Here is a 26656-nt window from a genome sequence, read left to right as displayed (position 1 = left end):
TAACTGGCGAGCAGTTGTGCACATCGGATCTGCAATGGAGGGACTCCAGCCTCCACAAGGACTCTGGCCACCAGACTCGTCCAAAAAGATCCTGCCGCTAGGCAAATGCCACAGTGGTGCACTGGGTCAAGTACACACAATGCTGAGGGCACTGCCAAACCATAAATAAGACTCCCATAGTCAAGGTGGGATTGAACAAGGGCTTTATAGAGCTGCAGCAGAGTAGAACGATCTGTATCCAAGTTGGTACTTCCACTTAAGCTGATGAAGGTGAGGTAGTCAAGTCAATCGGGCATTGAAAACCAGTCCTAAGAATCAATATGTTTCCACTACAGTGATTGAATCATCATGGAGGTAAAGTTCTGGTTCCAGATGAACAGTACGACACTGACAGAAGTGTATGACACATGACTTAGCAGCAGAAAACTGGAAGCCGTGGGCGAGAACCCATGACTGCGCCTTGTGGATGGCTCCCTGTAAGTGCCGCTCAGCAACACTAGTGCTGGTGGAGCAGTATGAAATGCAGAAGTCATCTGCATACAGGGAGGGTGAAATGGAGGGCCCTACAGCTGCTGCTAGACCGTTAATGGCCACTAAAAATAGTGATAAACTCAGTACAGAGCCCTCCGGGACCCCATTCTCCTGGATATGGAGGGGAGGGGGGGAACTACGGGAGGCACCAACTTGGACTGGAAAGTACAGAGCAACAGGAAATTCTGGATCAGGCCTTGGAGACCCCACTTGTATAATGTGGCAAGGATATGATGGTAGAAGCAACCCTGACATGGAGCCAGTAGGCCACGTGACTCCAGGACCCAACCCAACCGCCAACACACCATACGTTCCAGCAGCTTACAAACAATGTTGGTGAGGCTGCTGGGCTGATAGCTATCCACATCTCGTGGGTTTTTGATGGATTTGGACACCAAGACGATGGTGCTCTCCCGCCATTGCAATGGGAAGATGTCATCGCACAATACCCGGTTGAAGATGATGAGGAGATGGCGCCTGTAGTCAGACGAGAGATGTTTAATCATCTGCCTATGGGTCTGATCCAGCCCAGGAGCTGTATCGGGGCAATGTGCGAGGTCGCTGAGGAGCTCCCACACTGTAAATGAGGCGTTATAGGGTTCACTGTGGCATCTAGTGAACGAGAGGACTTTCCTTTCCATCCGCCTTTTGCGCATGCGAAAGGCTGGGGGGTAGTTCTTCGATACAAAGGCTCAAGCATAGTGCTCAGCAAAGTGCTCGGCAATGGTGTTTGCGTCGGTACATAGCACGCCATTGATGGTAATGCCAGAGACACCTGTTGGGGTCTGGTACCCAAAAAGACGTCTGATCTTCGTCCAGACTTGGGGAGGTGACGTATGGTACCCAATGGTTGACACGTACCTCTCCCATCACTCCTGTTTCCATTGTTTTATAAACTGACATACACAGGCACGCAGCCGCTTAAAGACTATCAGATGCTCTAGGAAAGGGTGTCACTTATGTCACTGTAGAGCTCGCCAATGCTCTGTAATTGTAGAGTTTGCTGACGCTCTGTAATTGCCTCAGCGACTTCCGGTGACCATTAAGGGACTGTCTTTCGCCGGGGGCACCATAAAGAGTGAGGAATCGCGTTTTCTGCCGCAGAAATGATTGTGGTAGTCACCTGCTCAACCATCACATTGATGTTACCATGTGGGGCAGAGTCAACAGTGACATCAGAGGTAAAAGTTTCCCAGTCCGCCGTGTTTAAAGCCCATCTGGGCGGGTGTCCATGGGCCTGATGCCAGGGCAATGACAGGAAGATGGAGAAGTGGTCACTACCACACAGGTCATCATGTGCTCTCCAGTTGATAGATGGAAGAAGTCCTGGGCTGCAAATTGGTGCAATGGCTGGGTAACTACCTTGAACCACACTGAAATGTGTGGCAGTCCCATTATTTAAGAGGCAGAGGTCGAACTGAGACAGTAAAGTTTCGACATCTTTGCCTCGGCCAATAAGCACGGCGTCACCCCACAAGGGGTTATGGGATTAAAGCACGTGTAAAGCTTAACAGTTGCCATAGCTCAGCCAGGCGGTGGAAAAAACCACAGCGATTCCACTGGAGGATGACATCCTTGTGAGACTGTGAAGGCATGGATCATTCAATGAGGCAGTTTATGCCTCATGGTCACCTACTGCCACCGACTTTTTGCCTGAGCAGTCTATATCCATTGTGTCTGAGGGTCATGCAAGATCTAGGTCCTCAGCAGATACCAGAATCTGCACCCCATCCTCAGAAGTAGAACTTGTGGTTAGCGGTGGTGTGGGTGCCACCACAAGTTCCTTGTTCTTAGAGGTCTTCTTTTTCGATTTCTAGTGCTGTTCCTTGGGTTTCCCTGGCTGGGAGGACTTCACTGCATCAGTCTCCATGACTGAGGGTGAGTGTAAAGCCCTACGACCAGCTGCTTTTGGGCTCTTCAGCCACTGGCGGACGTCATCATTCCCACTAGCAGAAAGCTGGGAAGGGAGTGACCCAAGGAACCCCTTCCTACCAAGAGGAGCCGAAGAAGCCTTATACTTCTCTGGCTCAGAAGTGTGGAGTGAAATCCCCGATGGTTGAGGAAGGGGGGGGGGGGGGGGTTGCTGCTCCCAAAGTAGTGGTGTGTGAGCAACAGAGAGGGAAGTGACCCCCCACCATCTAGGGGGCAGGTGTAGTCTCCTGGTTGTGAGAGGCAACAGGAATTCGAGGAAGTGATGGGGCAAGAACTGTTCTCGTAGCAGCAGCGTATGAGAAGGTCATATCCACAGGATATAGGCACTCAAATTTCCTCTTAGCCTCAGTGTAGGTCAGTCGGTCCAGGGTCTTATATTCCATGATTTTCCTCTCTTTCTGTAAAATCCTGCAGTCTGGCGAGCAAGGTGAATGATGCTCTCTGCAGTTGACACAGATGGGAGGTGGGGCGCATGGTGTATTGGGATGCGATGGATGTCCACAATGGCGACATGTGACACTGGAAGTACAGTAGGAAGAAATATGGCTAAACTTCCAGCACTTAAAGGACCACATGAGGGGGAGGGATATATGGCTTGATGTCACAGTGGTTGACCATCACCATGACCTTCTCGGACAACATGCCACCCTTGAAGGATAACATGAAGGCACCGGTGGCAACCTCGTTATCCCTCGGACTCTGATGCATGCGCCAGATGAAATGAACACTTCACCACTCTAAATTGGTGTGCAACTCATCGTCAGATTACAAAAGAAGGGCCCTATGGAATATAATACCCTGGATCATATTTAAGCTTTTATGAGGCGTGATGGTAACAAAAACATCCCCTAACTTGCCACAAGCGAGTAATGCCCGTGACTGGGCAGAGGATGCTCTTTTTATCAAAACTGACCCAGAGCACATTTTGGACAAGCCCTCCACCTCCACAAACTTGTTCTCCAAATTCTCCACAAAAAACTGAGGTTTCATGGACATGAAAGATTCCCCATCAACTCTTTTACATATGAGGTACTGGGGCGAATAAGCTTCACTGCCATCCTTAGCCTGGTGTTCCTCCCATGGTGTGGCCAGGGAGGGGAACAACTTGGGCTCATATTTCTTAGCATTAAAGTTAGACTTTGCCCGCTTAGAGACTGCTGGCGGTGGACCACCAGCAAGAGATGACGTACTACGCTTCATGGCGTGTTATCTGCCCTGATGCCACCCACTCTGACCAGGAGCCCTCCCACGGGTGTCACCCAGCCGCAGAAAAGGCCACCTGGCAGGATGGCCATTGCCGGGAGTCCCAATGCCCCAGTGTGATAGGCATCTACTCCTTGGCATATGTGGAGAGTTAACGGCACAGGCATTAGCAGAGCAATCCCTGTGTTGTCAGGGGGCTACAACTAACAGGTTACATGATAGCCCCACCACAACAGACTCGTTACCAAGCTGGATATGAGGTACAAAAGTCCATCATCATCGTCGGCACAGAAAGTGACACTGCATAGTGCATGGTGGAAAACACACCCAAGAATGTGTCCTCGCCAAAGAGATGGAGACTGGGCGGGACTGCAACATGACTATGAGAAAGTGGGCTAAAGACTTCAATGCATGATGGACATGATGCACCATGTAAGGCGCCCTTCCCCAACTGGCTCACTCTTCGGGAAAATTTTGAAAAATGGGAAGTCAAACCCTACAGGGGACCATCACATAAAGGCCGAAATGTTGACACTCCTTTTAGTCGCCTCTTACGACAGGCAGGAACACCTCGGGCCTATTCTTACCAATGGACCTGTGGGAGGTTCTTGCCAATGAGTGTGACCTACCACTGCTCAGCACTGAAGTGAACAGTCTTTCAGTGTGCAGTGAACAGGTGTGCTTTTCTTTCCTAGGCTTTGCAGTGTGCTACAAATATGTACATCATGTAAAGAGATATGTCTACGTAAATAGGGACTTTCATGAAACCTGTCACTCTCCTGTGTCATTTACAGCACAGCAAGAAAGTGGTATAAGCATAAATCTTGAATGTTGGAAGTACTTCGAGAACTCAGTTCACCTATACTTCCAGCTTGTTACTCTCCCCATGGTCATCATGGTGCTACTCCCTCTGCACTGCACACTCCTCAGGGAACAAGAAAGAGTGAAATGATTTTAGTTATGTATTCTGTGCATGACATATCTCTGACTGACATATTAATCTTGTAGTTATAACCCAAAATGTATTACACAATAAACATTTCACCTCTGTTTCACTGACTGATGCTCTATACCTGGCTGTGGTCTTAAAGATGTATTCGCATCAAGAAGTTGTATGAGTAAATGTGATATGTGAAAGTAAAATGCCATGGGTGAAAGACATAGTGAAAAAGATCTACATCAGAAAATGCAAGGAGGATCAGTGAGGGGGAGGGGTGTTTTAAATTTTCATGTGGGCTGTCCCTGCATCCAAGTGCAGTGTTGCTCACTTGATTAGCAATTTATTTGCTTACCAAAAGTAGCACAGTACAGGTTCTAGCATTGGGCTTAATGCCAATGCCTTGTTGTGATTACCATTGGGACCTAACCAAGCTTTCAACAACGCCACAGTTGTCTGTTTCCAGATTGATGATCACTTGCCTCACACAGTGGATTTACTTCTGCTAATGGCCCATCGCATCATACAGTCCACTCAGCAAGATCTCATGCCTTGCTGCACCTTAGTGGAGATCCTCCGTGGCCGACAGCCCCACATGGTGTTGCAGCTGTCCTGTCCTGCACCAGAACCTTAGATGCATTCACATCCTTCACAATACATCCAAGGTAACCCTGTCTGGGAGCACATTTTCCATCAGTGGCCTAGATGGGCACTGACAAATGTGCAAGCAACATGCAGTTGGTTAATGATCAACATGGATGTTGGTGGGGTACTGCTCTTCCGCCATAAGAACCAGCTGTGTCCTCAATGGAGTACCAACCTACTGTGACTGCAGTCTGAAGTTGTACATATTACTATGAAGTATAGCAACACATCTCACTTTCCTGTTACTAGAACTATGAAAGATTGGGGGGGGGGGGGGGGAGAAAAAAAAGAGAGACTTTTATTAGTAGCGGTTGTAATGAGCATCTACTGTGCCTGAGTTTGTTGAAATTTATATGTGGATACAAAAGCAATGATAGTGAGTAATTTGGACTGGCCAGTGAGGGGTCACTTGCACTTTGTAGTCATGCTTTGGGTGTGCTGTAATCTTCAGAGAAGGAAGGGCCCTGATGACTGTGGTCAAGCACTAAAGAAAAATGAATGTTGTTTTATATAGATTTTATGCCATGCTATTATGAGTCATGTACGAATGGTTTTGGTCAAGCACTAAAGCATCACGTATGAACATGTTGTCTGAAAAGCTTTGTTAATTATCAGTTGTTGAGAGTTGAGAACGTACTGGAATATAGAAGAATTATAGAAACTATGTTTTGAGATTCCATAGCGAGTTGTTTAAATGTAGAAGCTCTCTTATAGCTCTCACCCCTCTGCGGTTGGAAGAGAAGTCAGCAGTCAAATACGTGGCACCACAAACAGGACCACAATGTGAAGAGAAAACATGACGGTGGCCAGAAAATTTGGAAAAGAAGGTAACTGTTATTACAGGGAGTAAGTAAAGACTTGGCATCCTGCAATATATCAACCATTTACAAATCAACCCACAACAATAAAAACACCTCAAGCCACTACTGGTATGGAGCCCTCTTGCAATTGCCACTCCAATCCAGGAGCTGGATACCATGGGGGTGCCTCCATTTGATGAGCTGGTGGGCAATGATGATGCTGAGATGCAGCTGTAAGCATGTCAAAACCTCTACTAATGTCTGACAGCAGCTGTCTGGACACTGCCCTTATGGAAGAGCACCAAGCAGCTGATTTCCCATCAATGCTGTTGCTGTCCCTTGCTGCTGGTGCAATGGCTTCTGCATTGCCATCCCATGCAGAGTCATTCTCATGCCTGTCTGAAGCGCTTCCTGCTATATGCTCCACCAGGCTGGAGACAGCTGATGGTCCAGCCCTGTGAAGGCAAATGCCTCTTTGAATGTGGATGAGTGAATGGAGGTGAACATCATCACTCAACAGTGACCAGAATGCCACTGTGCTGAAATTAGGTCTCCTGGGCGAATCCTGTGGCCTTCCCATCTCAAAAACAGTGCCACCCAATTAGCGCTCCACCCTGCACTGGCACCCCAAGTAGGGCAGGGATGTGGTAGTGTGGCCACATATGCTGCCCACATGATTGCAGTATTCGTTCTTGGTGCCGCCTGTGAGAAGGCAAACAGGGAGCTGCTGCTTTGCGCATTGGTTGTGGCACCATCAGACAAGTGGTCGCGGCAGCACAATGACTATGTGGCCTTGCTGTCTTCTGCCTTAACCGTGCTCAGTGAAGGTTCCACTGACTAGGACAGTTCCATGATATTGTAAGACGAACATTGCATCTGATTCTGGTGCTCTGTTTACAGCTGTTATATGTTTGTGTGTTGGTTGTATTCAATAAAATACTGTACATACTACACAGTCCTATTCCACTTGGCTAGAATTCACCCAACCATGGAGCACCTTGCATGACAATTTTGCAGGACCTTACTTGGTAATCATGTGGCTAATTCTTGTTTATTCTTTTTCTTATTTACACTATGCTGTCAGGTTGTAGCAGATGACAATGACTACACTACCAGTGCCACAGAGAAAATTTATTCTATTACAGGTGCCTTCCCCCTCCACCCACCCCTTAAGCACAGTACTGGTGTGCAGTTTACAGCAGCTACCTACCCATGATTTGCATCTGTAGTGGCATCAAACACACCACAAATACTATATTTCATCCTGCCTCCAACAGCCAGGTGCACCTTTAAGATTCCAATGTCAAAGGCTACCAGGACAGCCATATCCAAATTGGCTCTCAACAATTGCCTTATCCATGGCTGCAGATTCACAGTTGCTTCAAGAGTGTCCCCAATGGACACTGATTGACCTTTCATTACTGCTGCCTGCTCAAGTCAAAGAAGCAAGTCTTTTTGTGTACATGCTCCAGTCTGGCTGTGTACCTTTGGGTGGACCTTGGATTGCCTCTGGGAACCTATTTCAGTGCATAAGGCTGTCATTTGGTCCTGGTGACAACTGTGGGTGGGTTGGTCTGCAGGCATTGAATGGGCTTTAGTTGCAGCATCCAATCCAGACATCTCTGCCATGCAATGAGCTACCATAACGATCTTTAGCATCTAATGGATGATGGACATTTGGTCATTTCATCACCATCATGCCTGCCACTACTGGTTTCCATGGACTTTGACCCAATTTAAGCAGTGGTGGAGTTGCCACTGCTTCCAGCACCTTAACTTGAGAAGCCAGCTTCTGTTTCATCACCTTCTCTGCCAGACCAGAGCATCAATGCCCTGGAATTCCCAGCCAGCCAGGACCCCACTTAGCACCATCCTGCTGCCACTACACTGAGGTCCCCCACATCAGCCAGATAGTTTTTGTCGAAAAATTCAAGGGAGGAGCCTCATTACATACATCCGCAGGCAGGCAGGACAGCTTCTCCATCTGGCATGTCATGTGGGCTCATCAGCCAGCTGATGTAAGGCCAAGTGGTCATAAGCCCATTCTCAATTTTGTCCGATTGCTACTATATTCCTCTCCGCAGCTGATTGAATATTGACAAAGAATCTGTTCTATATCAATTGTAATTGGGTGTTTTTTGGACTGATTGTGTTTTTTGTTCACAACCACCAAGTCTGTTTGGGATCCGAACATACTGATGTCCATCCCACTTTGGAAGTTCTACTTTTGCAGATTGTGATAATATTTTGGCAAAATACTTGATTTCAGTCCCACAAGCAAATAGTTCACATTGTCTTAATTCAAGTTGTGTTACTTATAATTTTATTCATTTGTAGACTTGGAAAATTCACAGGATAAGTAATGATGCCTAATCTATTGTGTGTTTCAGTGAAATGTTAATAAGTGACTTTCCTATTGTGTGTTTCAGTGAAATGTTAATAAGTGACTTTCATGTCCTAAATTGGGGATAACAAAATGATTGGTGTCAGTATTATTTCTTTTGTTGAAAACATTGAATTAAATATAAAAATGATATTACTGTAAGAAGTTTCAACAGAAAGTTGCAGGGGGTGATGTGAATGGCACCTAGAATTTAGTATTAGTATCAGTACTTTTATTCTGAAGCATATGTACAATGCCATTAGAGAAACATGATTATTAAGCTGGTGACACATCTAAATAGCGATTATCAAATCAACAAAAACAATGGAAAAAAGATCTTGTCAGGACATTACATTGGCTGAAAAGCAATTAAAAATAACTATCAAAAAATTTAAAACAAACACAACTGAAAACACATTTTTTTTTATTATTATTTACATTGGGACGCAGATTTAGAAGTTGTCTCTCACAAATTTCTGGGATTTTAAGTGGGTGAATTCATGAGATGAAAATATCAAATAGCCAAAATCTGCTCAAACACAAGTATAAACATTTAACAAAGCAAATATTTCACGATGAGAGATCATATCTTATTTTATCGGGCGGTGTAAGAGAAATGCATATCCAGAAATTTTTGAACTTACAAAAGAGCAGTCAGGTTGTTATGTAGCAAATTATTACAAGTTGTCAGCTTGCATTGAAAGCATAGCTTGCCATGGAACTGGGAGGAGAGCAGATTTTGATTCTCATGCTGGCTACTAGGCCCAGCAAGCGATGTACTTGCTTAACGCTGCATGCGATACAAGTGCTCTCTGTGAATCTGAAGAAGTACTATTAAATATTAATTGGTATTTTTCACACTTAGTACGAATTCTATGGATAGCACAACCATAATGTTAAAATTGCAAATCAAAAACCTCAGTACTTTAGGAGATATAAATATATACCTATAACATGTAATGACTCTAGCATTGAGAAACACAGTTAGGGGTTGTAATTTGAAAGGTATCGTGTTTGTTTTCAGTAAATTTTATTTAGTTTAAACTATGCTGATTGAATTTGTATCAAAGTGAAGAAATTTTCTTGTTTGATTGGTTCTCACATCATTGACGAAGAGCAACTACAGTTTTCAGTATTTTGTCAAATTTTGAGCCTTGGGGTTATTTATTTAAGAAAAGGCATTCCTGTGCAAAGATTTCATCTCATCCGTAAACTCCACATCACGCTTTGTGCAGATAATGAGACATTATGTTGAGCACTTCTTTATAGGAAGCCTACTGAATGACTGAATGTGTTAAAATAGTCATGGGTCAGTGACTGTTCAGGACGTTTAAAATATTGGGTCAGACTAAGTACCTTCTGGCTGCTTTCAGGTGGGAACTTGTTACAGAGACAGTCAGTAACATTGCATAAAAGATGTCGAGATGTTAAATATGGACCTGATAGCCATTTGCCTTGTTCTAAAGACAATACCCCAACTAAATCGAAATTTTTTGATATTTTTTCAAATGACTCGTGCAAGAATCCCGAAAGCTCGATAGTGTAACTAACTTTCAGATGCTACCCATGAACTGCAATCATGTGGCCTTTGTGTGGTAGGTATTTAATCAAATTTTTGTCAATGCTTCTTTTGTCAGCTAAACCAGTATCTGCCACCGCAAAGTGAAGGGGCAGATAACCAAAAGCCTATCCAGGTAGGTGGACAGATCATTTATAGGATTGTGAGTGCGCAAGTCACTCCACTGCAAGGTGCATACAGGAACATCCACCCAGAAAGTTTGCTAACATATTTTTACATATAAATTAATAGTAACCAAGGATCAAATGGAATTAAAACTGAAATTCAGAATATTCAATCAAACAATAAAAAAAACCATAGGCTGTAATAGTCCAAAAGCACCTTCAAATTTCAACCTATCACAAATTCATAAGATTAAGAGTGAAAATAAATGCAAAGCTAAAAAGAAAGAGCCTCATCAAGTACGACATCAAGTACATAACTGGGAAGTAACCACAGACAAAATAAAGTAAAATTTCTGGCTTTTGGAAAATTAAAGTTATGTAGACACACAGGTGAAAGGAGCAATTATTTAAAAAGGTACTAATGTAATTAAATAAAAAAGTTGCAAATAGGAAAAAATAAGGAAAAATCTCAAGTTGAACTGCACAATTATTAAGCAGAAGCTGTGAGTTTCAAACAAATCATAATTATAACATGACAAGACATAATGAATATATACCAGTACTCAAAATACCTTTGAAAGGATGTGAAGATAGAATGAAAATGTAAACTGAACTACCAAAAATAATAAAAATATGAAGAAAACAAAACTGAAACTTATATTGAATAGACACTACATTTTATGAGTTAAGACGACATGGAAACTAACAAAACAGAGAAAATTGTACAAACATTGCATAATTACATTAAATGTTCATGAAGTTCAAGTGAATACAATTTATATTGTTATACAGATGAATAACCATATCAACTAATCAGACAAGTTATAAATAAAGATAGTTATCAATGGAAATAATTACTTCCCAGAAGTAATACTGGATAAGACGTATAGATCCACTTGAGTTATGAGTGAGTGAGCAAGGGAGTGAATGAGTAAACAGAGGAAAGGTTCCTGGACACAATTGTGTTTCAATAGTTATTGTAACAGCTGGACAAAAGTTATACAAAAATAACTTGTTGTTGTTGTTGTGGTCTTCAGTCCTGAGACTGATTTGATGCAGCTCTCCATGCTACTCTATACTGTGCAAGCTTCTTCATCTCCCAGTATCTACTGCAACCTACATCCTTCTGAATCTGCTTAGTGTATTCATCTCTTGGTCTCCCTCTACGATTTTTACCCTCCACACTGCCCTCCAATGCTAAATTTGTGATCCCTTGATGCCTCAAAACATGTCCTACCTACCGATCCCTTCTTCTAGTCAAGTTGTGCCACAAACTTCTCTTCTCCCCAATCCTATTCAATACCTCCTCATTAGTTACGTGATCTACCCACCTTAACTTCAGCATTCTTCTGTAGCACCACATTTCGAAAGCTTCTATTCTCTTCTTGTCCAAACTAGTTATCGTCCATGTTTCACTTCCATACATGGCTACACTCCATACAAATACCTTCAGAAACGACTTCCTGACACTTAAATCTATACTCGATGTTAACAAATTCCTCTTCTTGAGAAACGCTTTCCTTGCCATTGCCAGTCTACATTTTATATCCTCTCTACTTCGACCATCATCGGTTATTTTACTCCCTAAATAGCAAAACTCCTTTACTACTTTAAGTGTCTCCTTTCCTAATCTAATTCCCTCAGCATCACCCGACTTAATTTGACTACATTCCATTATCCTCGTTTTGCTTTTGTTGATGTTCATCTTATATCCTCCTTTCAAGACACTGTCCATTCCGTTCAACTGCTCTTCCAAGTCCTTTGCTGTCTCTGACAGAATTACAATGTCATCGGCGAACCTCAAAGTTTTTACTTCTTCTCCATGAATTTTAATACCTACTCCGAATTTTTCTTTTGTTTCCTTTACTGCTTGCTCAATATACAGATTGAATAACATCGGGGAGAGGCTACAACCCTGTCTTACTCCTTTCCCAACCACTGCTTCCCTTTCATGCCCCTCGACTCTTATAATTGCCATCTGGTTTCTGTACAAACTGTAAATAGCCTTTCGCTCCCTGTATTTTACCCCTGCCACCTTCAGAATTTGAAAGAGAGTATTCCAGTTAACATTGTCAAAAGCTTTCTCTAAGTCTACAAATGCTAGAAACGTAGGTTTGCCTTTTCTTAATCTTTCTTCTAAGGTAAGTCGTAAGGTCAGTATTGCCTCCCGTGTTCCAACATTTCTACGGAATCCAAACTGATCTTCCCTGAGGTCCGCTTCTACCAGTTTTTCCATTCGTCTGTAAAGAATTCACGTTAGTATTTTGCAGCTATGACTTATTAAACTGATAGTTCGGTAATTTTCACATCTGTCAACACCTGCTTTCTTTGGGATTGGAATTATTATATTCTTCTTGAAGTCTGAGGGTATTTCGCCTGTCTCATACGTCGTGCTCACCAGATGGTAGATTTTTGTCATGACTGGCTCTCCCAAGGCCATCAGTAGTTCAAACGGAATGTTGTCTACTCCCGGGGCCTTGTTTCGACTCAGGTCTTTCAGTGCTCTGTCAAACTCTTCACGCAGTATCTTATCTCCCATTTCGTCTTCATCTACATCCTCTTCCATTTCCATAATATTGTCCTCAAGTACATCGCCCTTGTATAAACCCTCTATATACTCCTTCCACCTTTCTGCCTTCCCTTCTTTGCTTAGAACTGGGTTGCCATCTGAGCTCTTGATATTCATACAAGTGGTTCTCTTCTCTCCAAAGGTCTCTTTAATTTTCCTGTAGGCAGTATCTATCTTACCCCTAGTGAGATATGCCTCTACATCCTTACATTTGTCCTCTAGCCATCCCTGCTTAGCCATTTTGCACTTCCTGTCGATATCATTTTTGAGACGTTTGTATTCCTTTTTGCCTGCTTCATTTACTGCATTTTTATATTTTCTCCTTTCATCCATTAAATTCAATATTTCTTCTGTTACCCAAGGATTTCTATTAGCCCTCGTCTTTTTACCTACTTGATCCTAGGTCCCATCTCCTTAAATTCCCACCTTTTTGCAGTTTCTTCAGTTTCAATCTGCAGTTCATAACCAATAGATTGTGGTCAGAATCCACATCTGCCCCAGGAAATGTCTTACAATTTAAAACCTGGTTCCTAAATCTCTGTCTTACCATTATATAATCTATCTGATACCTTTTAGTATCTCCAGGATTCTTCCAGGTATACAACCTTCTTTTATGATTCTTGAACCAAGTGTTGGCTAGGATTAAGTTATGCTCTGTGCAAAATTCTACAAGGCGGCTTCCTCTTTCATTCCTTCCCCCCAATCCATATTCACCTACTATGTTTCCTTCTCTCCCTTTTCCTACTGACGAATTCCAGTCACCCATGACTATTAAATTTTCGACTCCCTTCACTACCTGAATAATTTCTTTTATCTCGTCATACATTTCATCTATTTCTTCATCATCTGCAGAGGTAGTTCGCATATAAACTTGTACTACTGTAGTAGGCATGGGTTTTGTGTCTATCTTGGCCACAATAATGCGTTCACTATGCTGTTTGTAGTAGCTAACCCGCACTCCTATTTTTTTATTCATTATTAAACCTACTCCTGCATTACCCCTATTTGATTTTGTATTTATAACCCTATAATCACCTGACCAAAAGTCTTGTTCCTCCTGCCACCGAACTTCACTAATTCCCACAATATCTAACTTTAACCTATCCATTTCCCTTTTTAAATTTTCTAACCTACCTGCCCGATTAAGGGATCTGACATTCCACACTCCGATCCGTAGAACGCCAGTTTTCTTTCTCCTGATAACGACGTCCTCCTGAGTAGTCCCCGCCCGAAGATCCGAATGGGGGACTATTTTACCTCCGGAATATTTTACCCAAGAGGACGCCATCATCATTTAATCGTACAGTAGAGCTGCATGTCCTCGGGAAAAATTACGGCTGTAGTTTCCCCTTGCTTTCAGCCGTAAAGCAACTTACAAAATTATTATTAAGAGAATGTTTACAAAATAAGATCGTTCTCAAAACTGGAGCAATGCTGTAGTAGTTCTTCTTCTTCTTCACAAAGAAGGAGACAGGCAAACTAATAAGAAGAACTATAGTTACCACCAACTTCCTTTCTGTTCAAAAATGGTTCAAATGGCTCTGAGCACTATGGGACTTAACATCTGAGGTCATCAGTCCCCTAGACTTAGAACTATTTAAACCTAAATAACCTAAGGACATCACACTCATCCATGCCTGAGGCAGGATTCGAACCTGCGACCGCAGCAGCAGCGCGGCTCCGGACTGAAGCGCCTAGAACCACTTGGCCACAGCGGCCAGCCTTCCTTTCTGTAATGTGTATGATATTCATTAAAATTATCACTAGTTGCATAGCAAAAAGATTACATTTGGTCAGTTCAAGGGACAATTTGGTTCTAGATGTGGTTGTAGAACAAAGCACTGTTCATAAGTTGTGAACAAAAATATAGAGTGGAGCAATGAATATAAATTACTAGTGTTTGAATTGGTTTCCACAAAAAATTTGCAGACATCCTCTTACCATCAAGGCATTGATTTAACTTTTATTAAAATACTACAGAGCATTTATTACAATACTGTAACTTTCACTGGACTTCATCTGTATAGTGCTAAATTCAAATCTGAAAGTGAAGTCAGATAAGTGGATTCTATAAAATAAATGCTGGTGTATAAGTAGTTTCCAGGTATTTCAAATGGAAAGATGAAGAAGAAATGTGTTTTAATGGAACACATCTGAACAATCTTCATTTACCTAATGACATTGTACACTTTACTTCCAGTGATGACAGTCTTCAAAAACAAATGGAAGAACTTAGAGCAGTGAGTTGTAAAGTAGGCTTGATAATTACAGTAACAATGCAATAATGTATAACAAACACAGTGAAGAGAAAAGAGAACAGATTAACAATGAAGGCAAAGTACAAGTTGATGAGTCCTTGTAATAAGCACAGTTGATGACAATGACTGGATGGAGGAAGAAGTAACTAGACTATTAAAAATGGATATGAAGCACTTTTGGTTAATTAAGTAGGTTTCCTAAACAAAGGTAAATTTATAATCAGTGTATATTATGTGGGTTTTGACTTCTGGTATAGAGAGATGGACTTTTAAGCACCTTTAAAGAACTGAGCAATTGAGACGTTCAATTTGGGAACACTGTCTGCTGCTGCTGCTGTGTGTGTGTGTGTGTGTGTGTGTTGAGAGAGAGAGAGAACAGAAGATTTACTTGTTTTTCTCCATGCATACGGAGACTCATTACAAATAATGCAGCAGGAAATAGAGTCCAGCTCACAACATCTACGAGGATGAAGCTCTCCGAATTAAAGCTTGAATGATAGTGTCGAAGACATGACTACACACTGTCTGCATACAATCATGTAGTGAAGAGGCTCTAAGTGCTAGTAGGCATCTGGCTGCCGCTGGCCATTCTGCATTGCAGTGGCAGAGGATGCTAATGGCACAGAGCCACTGGAGGTGTGGCTCAGCAGGCATGCTCCATTGGTTCCACCAAATTCTGCAAGACAGCTATTGGCATCTAAAGGCAACTTGCAATTCCGTTGCCAAATTGGATGCCCCTACAGCAGTATCAATACAAAAAAGCAACCAACAAGAGAATGACCTAATAAAAGGTGTGAAGTGGAGGAGCCATACAAATAAATGCATGTAAAGAGGTATGGTTTGGTTTAGATACATTGATGACACCTTTGAGATATGGACTCACGGTGAGGCTGACCTGTTAAAAATCCCAGGAAACTCTAAATGCATTCTTCCAATTAAATTTCACATGGTCCTGTTCCAAATCCCATGCCTCTTTCCTTGATGTTGGCCTCATCCTCACCAGCAGCCAGCTGCACACTTCTGTTCACATTGAACCCACAACAAACAACAGTACTTCCAGCTGCCATCCTTTCCACATCAAATGTTCCCTCCCATATAGCCTTGGAATTCAACGCAAACATATTTGTTCAGATGCAGACTCTTTACAGCAGAACACCACCATTCTAACCTTAGCCTTCACTGGACGTAATTACCACACCAGCCTACTTCAAAAGCAATTTCCCAGGGCATCACATCCAATCCTGATACTGCCGATCTTTCCAAAAAAAACTTCGGAGCACACCACGTGTCACTCAGTATTATCCTGGTCTTGAATGCTTCGATCAGTTACTTTATCAAGGCCATGACTTTGTAAAATACTGCCCTGAAATGAGATCCATTAGCCCACCACACCTAGAATAGCTTTTTGTTGCCCTGCCAATCTCTGCAATATGTTTGTAAGAACTTACACTCCTTCTGCACCCATCTCTCTAACCTATGTTTCCTTCCCCTGTGACCATCCCCACGACAGGACTTGCCCTATGCACCCTCCTACCACCACCTGCACCAGCTCAAGTCACAGAAAGCTGGTATCATAATTTAAAAAGCAACAGAAGAAAAATATAAAAACAAAAATTATTTACAACAGAATGTACAGTAAGTAATATGTTACAGGGCCAGATCTACATTTCTACAAGGAACTCCTTTACAGTAAGAGGAGTGTGCTACAATTGAAGCCTTTCAATGTATCATCTGTAAGTCTGGGGTATATTACTCAAAATTTTTAGCTTTGGTAGAAACTACCCAGCCATGGCATGTACACAAAGCTATATAACATAAGAAGCTCATGCTACACATGCGCGCACACACACACACACACACACACACACACACACACACACCGAAGCAGTCTTCAGAGATCCTCTGCCACAAGAAGAGGATGCTCTTTGGACTGCGCACAGAGAGAATACTGCGACCAGAGTCTTGGTCCAAGACAGTTGTATATATCTCTGTTGGCTAATAAAACTTATGTAAATGTATCCACTGCATTCATTATTTATGGTAGCCATAAATACTGGCCTGTGATATGATCTACCTACAGACTTTTAGACCAGTCTGGACTCAGCCAGCTGAACCTAAAAGCAGTATTTAGAAAATTTGTAACCAATTTTTAAAAAAAACATACTGCACTTTTCTATTAGGAATGTACTACAAAAGAAATTTGAGTACGATCACATGAGGTAATCAAAATTGCTCTTTTCTTACCCACTACTTGATGCTGCAGGAGGCGGATTCAGCTTTAGCTGGCAGAAACCAGGATGTGGGCTAGCACAGACCTGGAAATAATGTGAATAACTTGTAAATATACATTTTTTGGTGTTGTTGGTAAAGATATAAGTTCACTCATTAGAGAATAACCTGTTGTGTGATATTTACTGGTTGAGATCACAGTTCTCTCACAGTCCAGATAAAAATACAAATAGTAGGCTACATTAGCATATTTTCTAAGATAACACATTCATTTCTTTCTCAGTCTCAAAGTCAAAATTGGGTGTTCTTTACTATATAGATTTCATTAAACTTTTTGTAAGTATCAAGTAGAAGTTTTTCCCCTACTTAGTGATCTGCAGCAGTCTGAGTCCTATGTTAAAGGAAGATCCTAGGTGGAATGCAAATAATGAAAAGATTAATGGTAACAATTCCTTGTAAGTTTTGACTTTGAGCAGTCAATAGACGTGCGTGCATGACCCCCCCCCCCCCTCCCCCCACACACAGACTGGATGGCTACATCCTGCGTACTGACTACAGTGTTCTGGCATTGCTGAACTGGTAAAATGTAGTCCCCCAGCACAATGTTTTTAAGCAGATGTAGGGATGAAAATGTTTTCACTAATTTACCACTAGTTTCCATCAAAACTACAGATGTAATAGATATATTTCTGTTAAGTTGTAAACATTTTGTATTAACTGTTGGGCCTATCAAATTCAACATCTAAATTACTTAATAAACAAAAGAAACATACAAAGTTATCCTGTGTAAGCTACAATACAAGCTCATGTGTTGGTCTTCCATACAGCTTAAGTTAAACATTGGGATGATTTCTTTCCTATTCTTTTCCAATCAGTTCATTCCACATCCTGCAGGTTCTTGTAGCTAGAATCTACAAAACTCAATTAATTAAATGGCTGTACTCTAAAAGATAAATTAAAAAACTATCCATGTCAATCTCTTTTTATTTTCCCCCGTGATGCATTTCAAGTGCTTATCCTGTCATCTTCAGGCAGATCAGTTGATTACATTACATTTTTGTTTGCTGCATGTAGTGAGTTGTGTGTTTTCAGTTTCATTTCACTACAACTAAGATACTAGAATCACAAATTTTAAACAATAATAAAGCTACTGTAATATTTACCAGATGGAAGAAGGCTGAGGTTCACTGTAAGTATACCCTTCATATTTTAGATGTCATAAACATGCCAGAGATTGTACAGATGCAGAAATACAGTGCCTTGTAAGTCAAAGAGCATTCATAACTAGCTTATATTGTGGATCAAAGATACAGATAACAAATACGAGGTGCATTCAAGTTCTAAGGCCTCCGATATTTTTTCTCCGGACTGGGAAGAGATAGAAACATGCGCATTGTTTTAAAATGAGGCCATGTTCATTGTCAATACATCCCAGAGATGGCAGCACCGTACGGCAGATGGAATTTTACCACCAGCGGCGAGAATGAGAACTGCTTTAAATACTTAAAATGGCGACGTTTTCCTTACTTGAACAGCGTGCAATCATTCGTTTTCTGAATTTGCGTGGTGTGAAACCAATTGAAATTCATCGACAGTTGAAGGAGACATGTGGTGATGGAGTTATGGATGTGTCGAAAGTGCGTCCATGGGTGTGACAGTTTAATGAAGGCAGAACATCATGTGACAACAAACCGAAACAACCTCAGGCTCGCACAAGCCGGTTTGACGACATGATCGAGAAAGTGGAGAGAATTGCTTTGGGGGATCGCTGAATGACTGTTGAACAGATCGCCTCCAGAGTTGGCATTTCTGTGGATTCTGTGCACACAATCCTGCATCAATCCTGCACGACGACCTGAAAATGCGAAAAGTGTCATCCAGGTGGGTGCCACAAATGCTGACGGATGACCATATGGCTACCCGTGCGGCATGTTGCCAAGCAATGTTGACACGCAACTACAGCATGAATGGAACTTTCTTTTCATCGGCTGTGACAATGCATGAGACGTGGATGCTATTTTTCAATCCAGAAACAAAGTGCCAGACAACTCAATGGAAGCACATAGATTCACCGCCACCAAAAAAATTTCGGGTAACCGCCAGCGCTGAAAAAATGATGGTGTCCATGTTCTGGGACAGCAAGGGCGTAATCCTTACCCATTGCGTTCCAAAGGGCACTACGGTAACAGGTGCATCCTACAAAAATGTTTTGAAGAACAAATTCCTTCCTGCACTGCAACAAAAACGTCTGGGAAGGGCTGCGCATGTGCTGTTTCACCAAGACAACGCACCCGCACATCGAGCTAACGTTACGCAACAGTTTCTTCGTGATAACAACTTTGAAGTGATTCCTCATGCTCCCTACTCACCTGACCTGGCTCCTAGCGACTTTTGGCTTTTTCCAACAATGAAAGACACTCTCCATCCATCCATCCATCCACATCCATACTCTGCAAGCCACCCGACGGTGCGTGGCGGAGGGTACCTTGAGTACCTCTATCGGTTCTCCCTTCTATTCCAGTCTTGTACTGTTCGTGGAAAGAAGTGGCCGCACATTCACCAGCCATGCTGCTATTGCCTCAGCGATTTTCCAGTGGTCAAAACAGACTCCTAAAGAAGCCTTCGCCGCTGCCATGGAATCATGGTGTCAGCGTTGTGAAAAATGTGTACGTCTGCAGGGCGATCACGTCGAGAAGTAAGACCAGTTTCATCGTTTTCGGGTGAGTAGTTAATTAGAAAAAAAATCGGAGGCCTTAGAACTTGAATGCACCTCGTATGTAAGTGTAACTTTTGGCAACATCTAGTATTTCACCGCAAAGTAGCAACCAAAGAAGTGAGAGCAGCATATCATAGCATCAAGGAACTTGTATATTTGATGAATAGTTGTTCTTGTTGTTGTTCTTTATTCCTTGGTTATTTAGTTGTTGCTATTGTGATAAATAAAGTAGAATACTAGATCATCTTGTATCTGGTTATTCTGGCTTATTGTAATTGTAAGTTGTGACCCTGACATGATTCATCATAAATGAAGACTTTTTTTCCAAGAGAATGATCATTGCAACTGTGCAAACAACCACAACAGAAGTCAAAGGAACAACCCACAGCCTAAACTACCTCACAACTCACAGACACTGACTTCATTCATCAAAAGGCACTGTGATAGAAAAAACAGAAGGTGTCCTATTGCAAAGTTGCCACATCGCATTAAAGGAAGCACTTTCGCAATGATATACCTTGTCACTGAACTCTGACTACAGTGGGCCTTTAATGACGAACTTACATGAAACCAATCTCCATCTCTCCGTCTGAAGTGATGCAAGCCTTATGCACTTTGGCAGCACCAGATCTGTTGCCTGAACAACCAATATGCATGCTTTGGCTGGGCACATTGCCTGTAGACATTCACAGAGCAATAGTCACATATCAAGGTTTGTCATTTTGAGAGCTACTGGGGAAGGCAGATGCCATAGTGAATAGCTTGACAGAAGTTTCCCTATGCTCCACCATCAGAAACAAGTTTATTAATAATAAAGGAAGTGGCATGAAAGTCACAGAAGCCATCAATGAGTCATGCAGACACTGTATGGAGGAGCCGATGCAAGAACATTGGATAAAACAGTTAAGAGGGGGAAAAAGCATTCTTGAATCTAAAGTTATTGGAACAGCAGTGCAAACTGTTATTCCCTTATGAGCCTCCTCTCAAGAAGCAGGCTGCACACAAGAAAGATGGCCGACATACATCTGAGCTAGATATGGATCAGTTGTGCTGGTATCACAGATGTTTCGGGGGAAGCCACACATCGTAGGTTATCAAAGGTGCCGTGGACAGACATTACCGGACACTGATGTCCACCACAATCAGCTTGTGTGTCCACAGAAGAAAGTGCAAAGACAGCTGGTAAACACAGTGCTCACAGCAGGACACAAGTGGCAGAGATTATTTGTACCAGGCCGCATCTCCAGCAAGAATTCTTTTGAGGCTTCTGGTTCTGCAGTGAGCATCTATCTGAAATGGCTAAACATCAGTTCTATCATGCCAGTGTAACATAGACATACAGCAGCAAAGGAGTTGGCCATCAAAACCTGCAGAAAACAGAGACAGACATTGCACTTTGGTCTTTCATTCGAGCCTATGTGAACATTCATAGTTGAAAATGTCCCTCACCCCATACTTGGTGCCAATTTCTTGTCACATTTTGACCAGTTGACAGATCTAGCCAACAGTTAATTACATTGAATAACCATTCCAATCCAACAAACATGCCATCAGTGCTGGCAAATGTAGTGCCCACTCAAAGAAGGTAAAAGCCATTCATCCGCACTACACAATAGGTTGTCTGACTGACTGAAGGCTTTTTAGTCATTGGAAATTGATACTAGAGAATATGAGGATGAGAACGTCCCAGATAATAGAAGAGCTCCCATTGCTCATCCACAAATTCACTACCAAGAGGAGATGTAAACACAGTGCGAGGTGCCACATCCACGTGACACTGGCCCAGCCTGTTGCAGCTTGTCTGAGGAGACTTCCACCAGACAAAATCTTGGTAGCGCAGCTTGGGTTTGAAGAGCTCCTGAAAGCAGGTATTACAGACAGTTCGGACTGTCCACAGGTTATCTCCATCAAACACGGTGAGAAAGAAAGATGGATCATGGCGATTATGTGAAGACTATAGAGCACCTCTGACAATACCAAATCATTACAAAGTGCCAAACATAACATACTTTAACAGGACTGTTGCCCAAGCTAAACTGTTTAGTGTAGCTTACTGTGCAAAGGCGTATTTGCAAATTCCGGAAACAGCAAGGGTTACACCAAAAACAACTTTCAGTCTTTTTGAGTACAAATTTATGCCATTTGGGTTGAAGAATGCTGCAAAGATATGGCAGTGCTACATGCATGAGATATTATAAACAGTTGAAGAACTCGTATCCCATTTGTGGAAGTTTTATCTCTGTCTGCAACAATTCAGTATAATAATTAATCCTGAAAAGTGTTTATTCAGAAAATGAGAATGCACTTCTTTGGGTATGTCTTCTCTTTGGACGGGCTGGCACTATTAAAGGGACAGGTTGAGGCAGTACAAAATACACCCATAACAACAACATACAAGGAATTATGTAGACTTTTTAGGTTTGATAAACTGCTGTCAACACCTTTCAGGGCTTGTGAGGCAGCAGGAACCACTCACAGTGTTGTTCATGGGCTAAGAAACATTGGGCAAAGAAACACTGAGCTACCAAAATGTACCTCCGACTCTGACAAGAGAAGCTGCATTTCTCACAATAAGCATTGTTTGGTGCAAGCGGCAAAATTGGCTCATCCCCAAATTAATGCTCCATTGGCCATCATTGTGGATGCTAAACTAAATGCCACAAGCACAGTGTCATAACAAAATTGGATGGCAGATGGCAACTGCTCATTCTTTATTCACATAGTCTCATGCCGCCACGAAGGAAATGGAGCACCTTTGACTGAGAGTTGCTGGTAATCTTTGCAGCTGCTATGAACACTTTTGGTCATTGGTACAGGCCGGACATTTCAGGATTCCTACAGATCAAAAACCACTAATGTCATGTTAGTGGTTTGTGTTTACATATAGCCTGCAGTTGCAGTTGTAGTGGTTCTTAAATTCTGACAAAGTTGTTTGTGCATTGTTATAAAGTTAATAATTCTAGTATTTTCCAATGGTGTCTTATGCTGTTTGTGGTGAAATAATGGTTTAATTAACTTTTGGAAACATTCACTCAATGTGTTTTTTAGAGTTTTCTGTGCGTTGAAGTCATTTAGTAAATTTCGTGTGGTAGTTTTCAGCTGGCATTTCTTATTGCTTCGCGTGACATATTTCAGAAAAATTTTCATTCATTGTTTTAACTTTGTTGAGTTTTCCAGTGCAGCTTGAATTTTTTGTTTTAGCTAATAAATTCTGTGAAGTTTGTTAGTATTGGTATTAGTAGTTTAGTAGTGTTAATAATAGCTGTTGCTTTCTTCGCAGAAAGAGAATTTCGAGACCACTATTATTAGCGCTATAAATAGTTCTACTGGTGTAACTGAACTTCAGTAACGTAGCTGTTTAGTATTTTTTCAGTAACTGTAACATTTTACCATGAGTGAGAAGTGTGGGCTTTGTCATAGGTTTGTCAGTAGTGGGTTACGGTATGGGGTCTCTTCAAAGTATTTTCATTGGGGGGAATGCAGTTGGGAAGCCAGTAGGCATTCTAGTGAGATCCTCTCCTGGGAATGCAAAATCTGTAGTAGAAATACCGTATTTACTCACATCTAAGCCACACTTTTTTTCCGGTTTCTGTAATCCAAAAAACCGCCTGCAGCTTAGAATCGAGTGCAAAGTAAGTGGACGTTCTGAAAAATGTTGGTAAGTGCCGTTACAACTAACTTCTGCCATCGAATATATGTAGCGCTACACAGGCATGCTTTGCAGGCACAAAGATAAATACTGGGGCCAAAACCTCTGCGTCAGTAAATAAATTTATGAAAAAGGTGAAAGACAAGCTTCTTTCTCCGCCCACAGTTTCGACCACTGTATTTTCATACATTATCCAACGAAGTAAATACAAATTCCGTATTGTTCATCTTCGAATGTATTTCAATGTACTACGAAAATCCATCGGGCAAGACTGTTTGAGATGTTTGTCAGTATGGCCAACTCTACGTTCTGAATTTTTTGCTACCTGTGAGAAGAGATGGTTCCTAACAGGAACTTTTATGAATTGTGAGTCACATGCAAGTATTCTTTTCACCATAAGAGTAATACAAATATTAACATTTTGCCATGTATTCTTTCGCGTTTGCTGCTATCTCATTTAAATCCTGTCTCCCTAATAAACTGCGAAACTAGAGCGAGACAACAGCAAACGCTGAAAAATATACATATCATGTCATGTTTATATTCGTGCTATTCTTATGCCTTATAGTGATACAGTCAGAAATGAGCCACAGCAATTGACTAGATTTTTAAATCTAAGAAGACTAATTTCTGTGCAGAATGTAATGTACTAAAGAGGCATGTGAAAGATTTTCAAACGGAGAAAAATTTTCGCTAAACTCTCGTCCAGAACATCTTCTATCATATGCATTCTATTATTTAGTTCTTGTTGATCATTATCAAAGAAAGCAGCAGGGTAAGTAACAACAAATAGCAGTCTCTTGCCATTGTTTCGCTAAAGAGACGATTCTTCTCTTTTTTTTTTTATTGTAAGAGGTGGTAGCGTGCACAAAAGCAAGCTATGCCGCGAGCAGCGACAGACCGTAAACACTCATTATCAGAATGCGACAAACAATGCATGACACAGTACATTAATGCATTTTTAGCTTAGAGTGACGTAAACACCTACAACAAAGAGAACGGCACTTATCAGATGAAAGAAAAATAAGCAATCAACTCAAACCAGACGAAGCATGTGAAAAAGTAAGGGTATCCGTATAAATATGGACAGAGCGCCTGACGCATATCAATGGCTACCTGGTAAAGCTTAACTGCTAAGCTTACGTCTCAAATCAAACTACTGTAGCTGTATCATCATTCATTCAACCTAAATTGTGTCTCATATTGCAATGGACCAACTTTGTTTCGATTTGGAGGTGCGGCCCAAAACTTTTCTCTCCCCTTGAATGTCGAGTCTCAAATTTCAGGTGCAGCCTTAGATTCGGAATTTTTTTTTTCCTTGATTTCGAGTCTCATTTTTCAGGTGCGGCTTAGATTCGAGTAAATATGGTAAGTTGATAAAGGAGCAGAAGCATAAGATCTGTGTCCTTCAGGTGCAGTTACAATACGTAAAGGAGGAACTAGATAGGCTGAGAAGGGTGCTGGGGAATGGGGAATGGGAACTCTCAGCTGGCAAGAAGACAGCTAGGAGGAGGAGGAGGTATTCAGACAGTTTTACTTTGCATATATGCAGCTTTGCATATATGCAGTAGATTTGATGAACTGTCAGAGTTGAGTGGAGAGGAGCCTCTTGTAGCTGTAGGTGTAGAAAACATGCAACAGTCCTCAGCAGTTATCACGCCTAAAGGTACGTTGTCCAAGACGCGACGCATGCTAGCGACTGCGACGGGTCGCTACGTGCCTGCTGGCGCATGCACAGTTCGAGTTTGGGATGCGACGCGCGGCTGTTGCGACAGCTGCCGCAGGACTGCACCAGTGAGCAGTGTTGCGACGGGAGTCGCACGACACAAAGATGTACGGCTGCCAGAAAGATGTCGAGCCAGTCAAGGAAAACTGAAATGAGCCACTCACAGGATGTGATGCTCTGTGAGCTGGTCTCGCAACATCCTTGCCTTTACGATTTTGAAGAACCCTAAATATAGAGACACTATGTTTAGAGACAGAATTTGGGAAGAAATTGGTGCACAGTTGAAACTGGCAGGTGAGAGAAATATATAATATTTTCCCATTAATGCAAATTTTTCAGGCCTGTTATGAAAATCAGTATAATCCATGCAGATGTAGAATTAGAATGATGAAAATGACCTTGAAGGTCAATTTTCGCATTACTCTTTTTTGTGACGATAAAATTTGAAAACGTCAAGTACGAGGGTCGGTCAAAAAGTAATGCCTCCCATTTTTTTTCTACTTAAAGAAATTAAGTTAAGTGAAAAATTTGAATTTGGCGCCATTCCTCAAACCTTCTTCTGCAATCCACTGCAGTAGTAACTTTCTGTGTCAACAGGTGGCAGCACAGCAGAAGTTTGTAAGATGGCCGACATCGATGTTCGTTTGAGACAGCGTTGTGTGATTGAATTCTTGAATGCAGAAGGTGAAACGCCCATACGCATTCACGAAAGACTGAAGAAGGTGTATGGTGTTGTGACAGTGGATGTCAGCACTGTTAGACGATGGGTTCGTCGTTGTAAGGAAGCTGAAGGGCAAACACCGTTGACTGACGAAAAGCGGAGCGGCAGGCCGGTGAGTGCAGTGACTCCACACAACATTCAGCAAGTTGATGACATCATTCGTGGTGACCGTCGGGTGACTGCAGATGAAGTGTGTCGCATTATTTCTCTTAGTAAAGGCAGTGTGATCACGATTATTAAACAATTGGGGTACTCAAAAGTTTGTGCACGGTGGGTTCCAAGAATGTTAACCGATCAGAATAAAGAGGCAAGGAAAACAATAGCCTCCCAACACTTGCAGCGCTTCCGTTTGGAGGGAGATGAGTTTCTGAAAAAAATTGTGACCGGGGACGAAACATGGGTGCATTTTTTTGAACCCGAATCAAAGAGGCAGTCAATGGAGTGGCGTCACACAAGCTCGCCGAGGAAGAAAAAATTCAAAACTGTGCGATCGGCAGGGAAAGTTATGGCAACAGTTTTCTGGGATACAGAGGGTGTGATTCTGGTTGATTTTTTGGAGCAGGGATGCACAATAAATTCTGTTCAATACGTCACAACCCTCAACAAACTTAAAGCACGTCTTCAGCGAGTTCGCCCAACAAAATCAATGGCAGATGTTCTTCTTTTGCATGACA

The 26656-nt window shown here is 42.1% G+C and overlaps 1 protein-coding gene across 1 annotated transcript in view; it reads right to left on the bottom strand.

Moving 5' to 3' along the window:
- LOC126175490 (cyclic GMP-AMP synthase-like receptor) overlaps positions 1-26656 on the bottom strand; it is a 243609-nt gene that overhangs the window by 141826 nt on the left and 75127 nt on the right. Inside the window, exon 4 of the mRNA XM_049922310.1 lies at positions 17186-17256. Within this exon, the coding sequence (XP_049778267.1) occupies positions 17186-17256 (71 nt within the window). The remainder of the gene's footprint in view (positions 1-17185; positions 17257-26656) is intronic.

The sequence above is a fragment of the Schistocerca cancellata genome, chromosome 3 (assembly GCF_023864275.1).
Source record: "Schistocerca cancellata isolate TAMUIC-IGC-003103 chromosome 3, iqSchCanc2.1, whole genome shotgun sequence".
Classification (NCBI taxonomy): Eukaryota; Metazoa; Arthropoda; class Insecta; order Orthoptera; family Acrididae; genus Schistocerca; species Schistocerca cancellata.
Note: the sequence above shows the minus strand (reverse complement) of the source record. Positions and strands in the feature narration are given on the sequence as shown.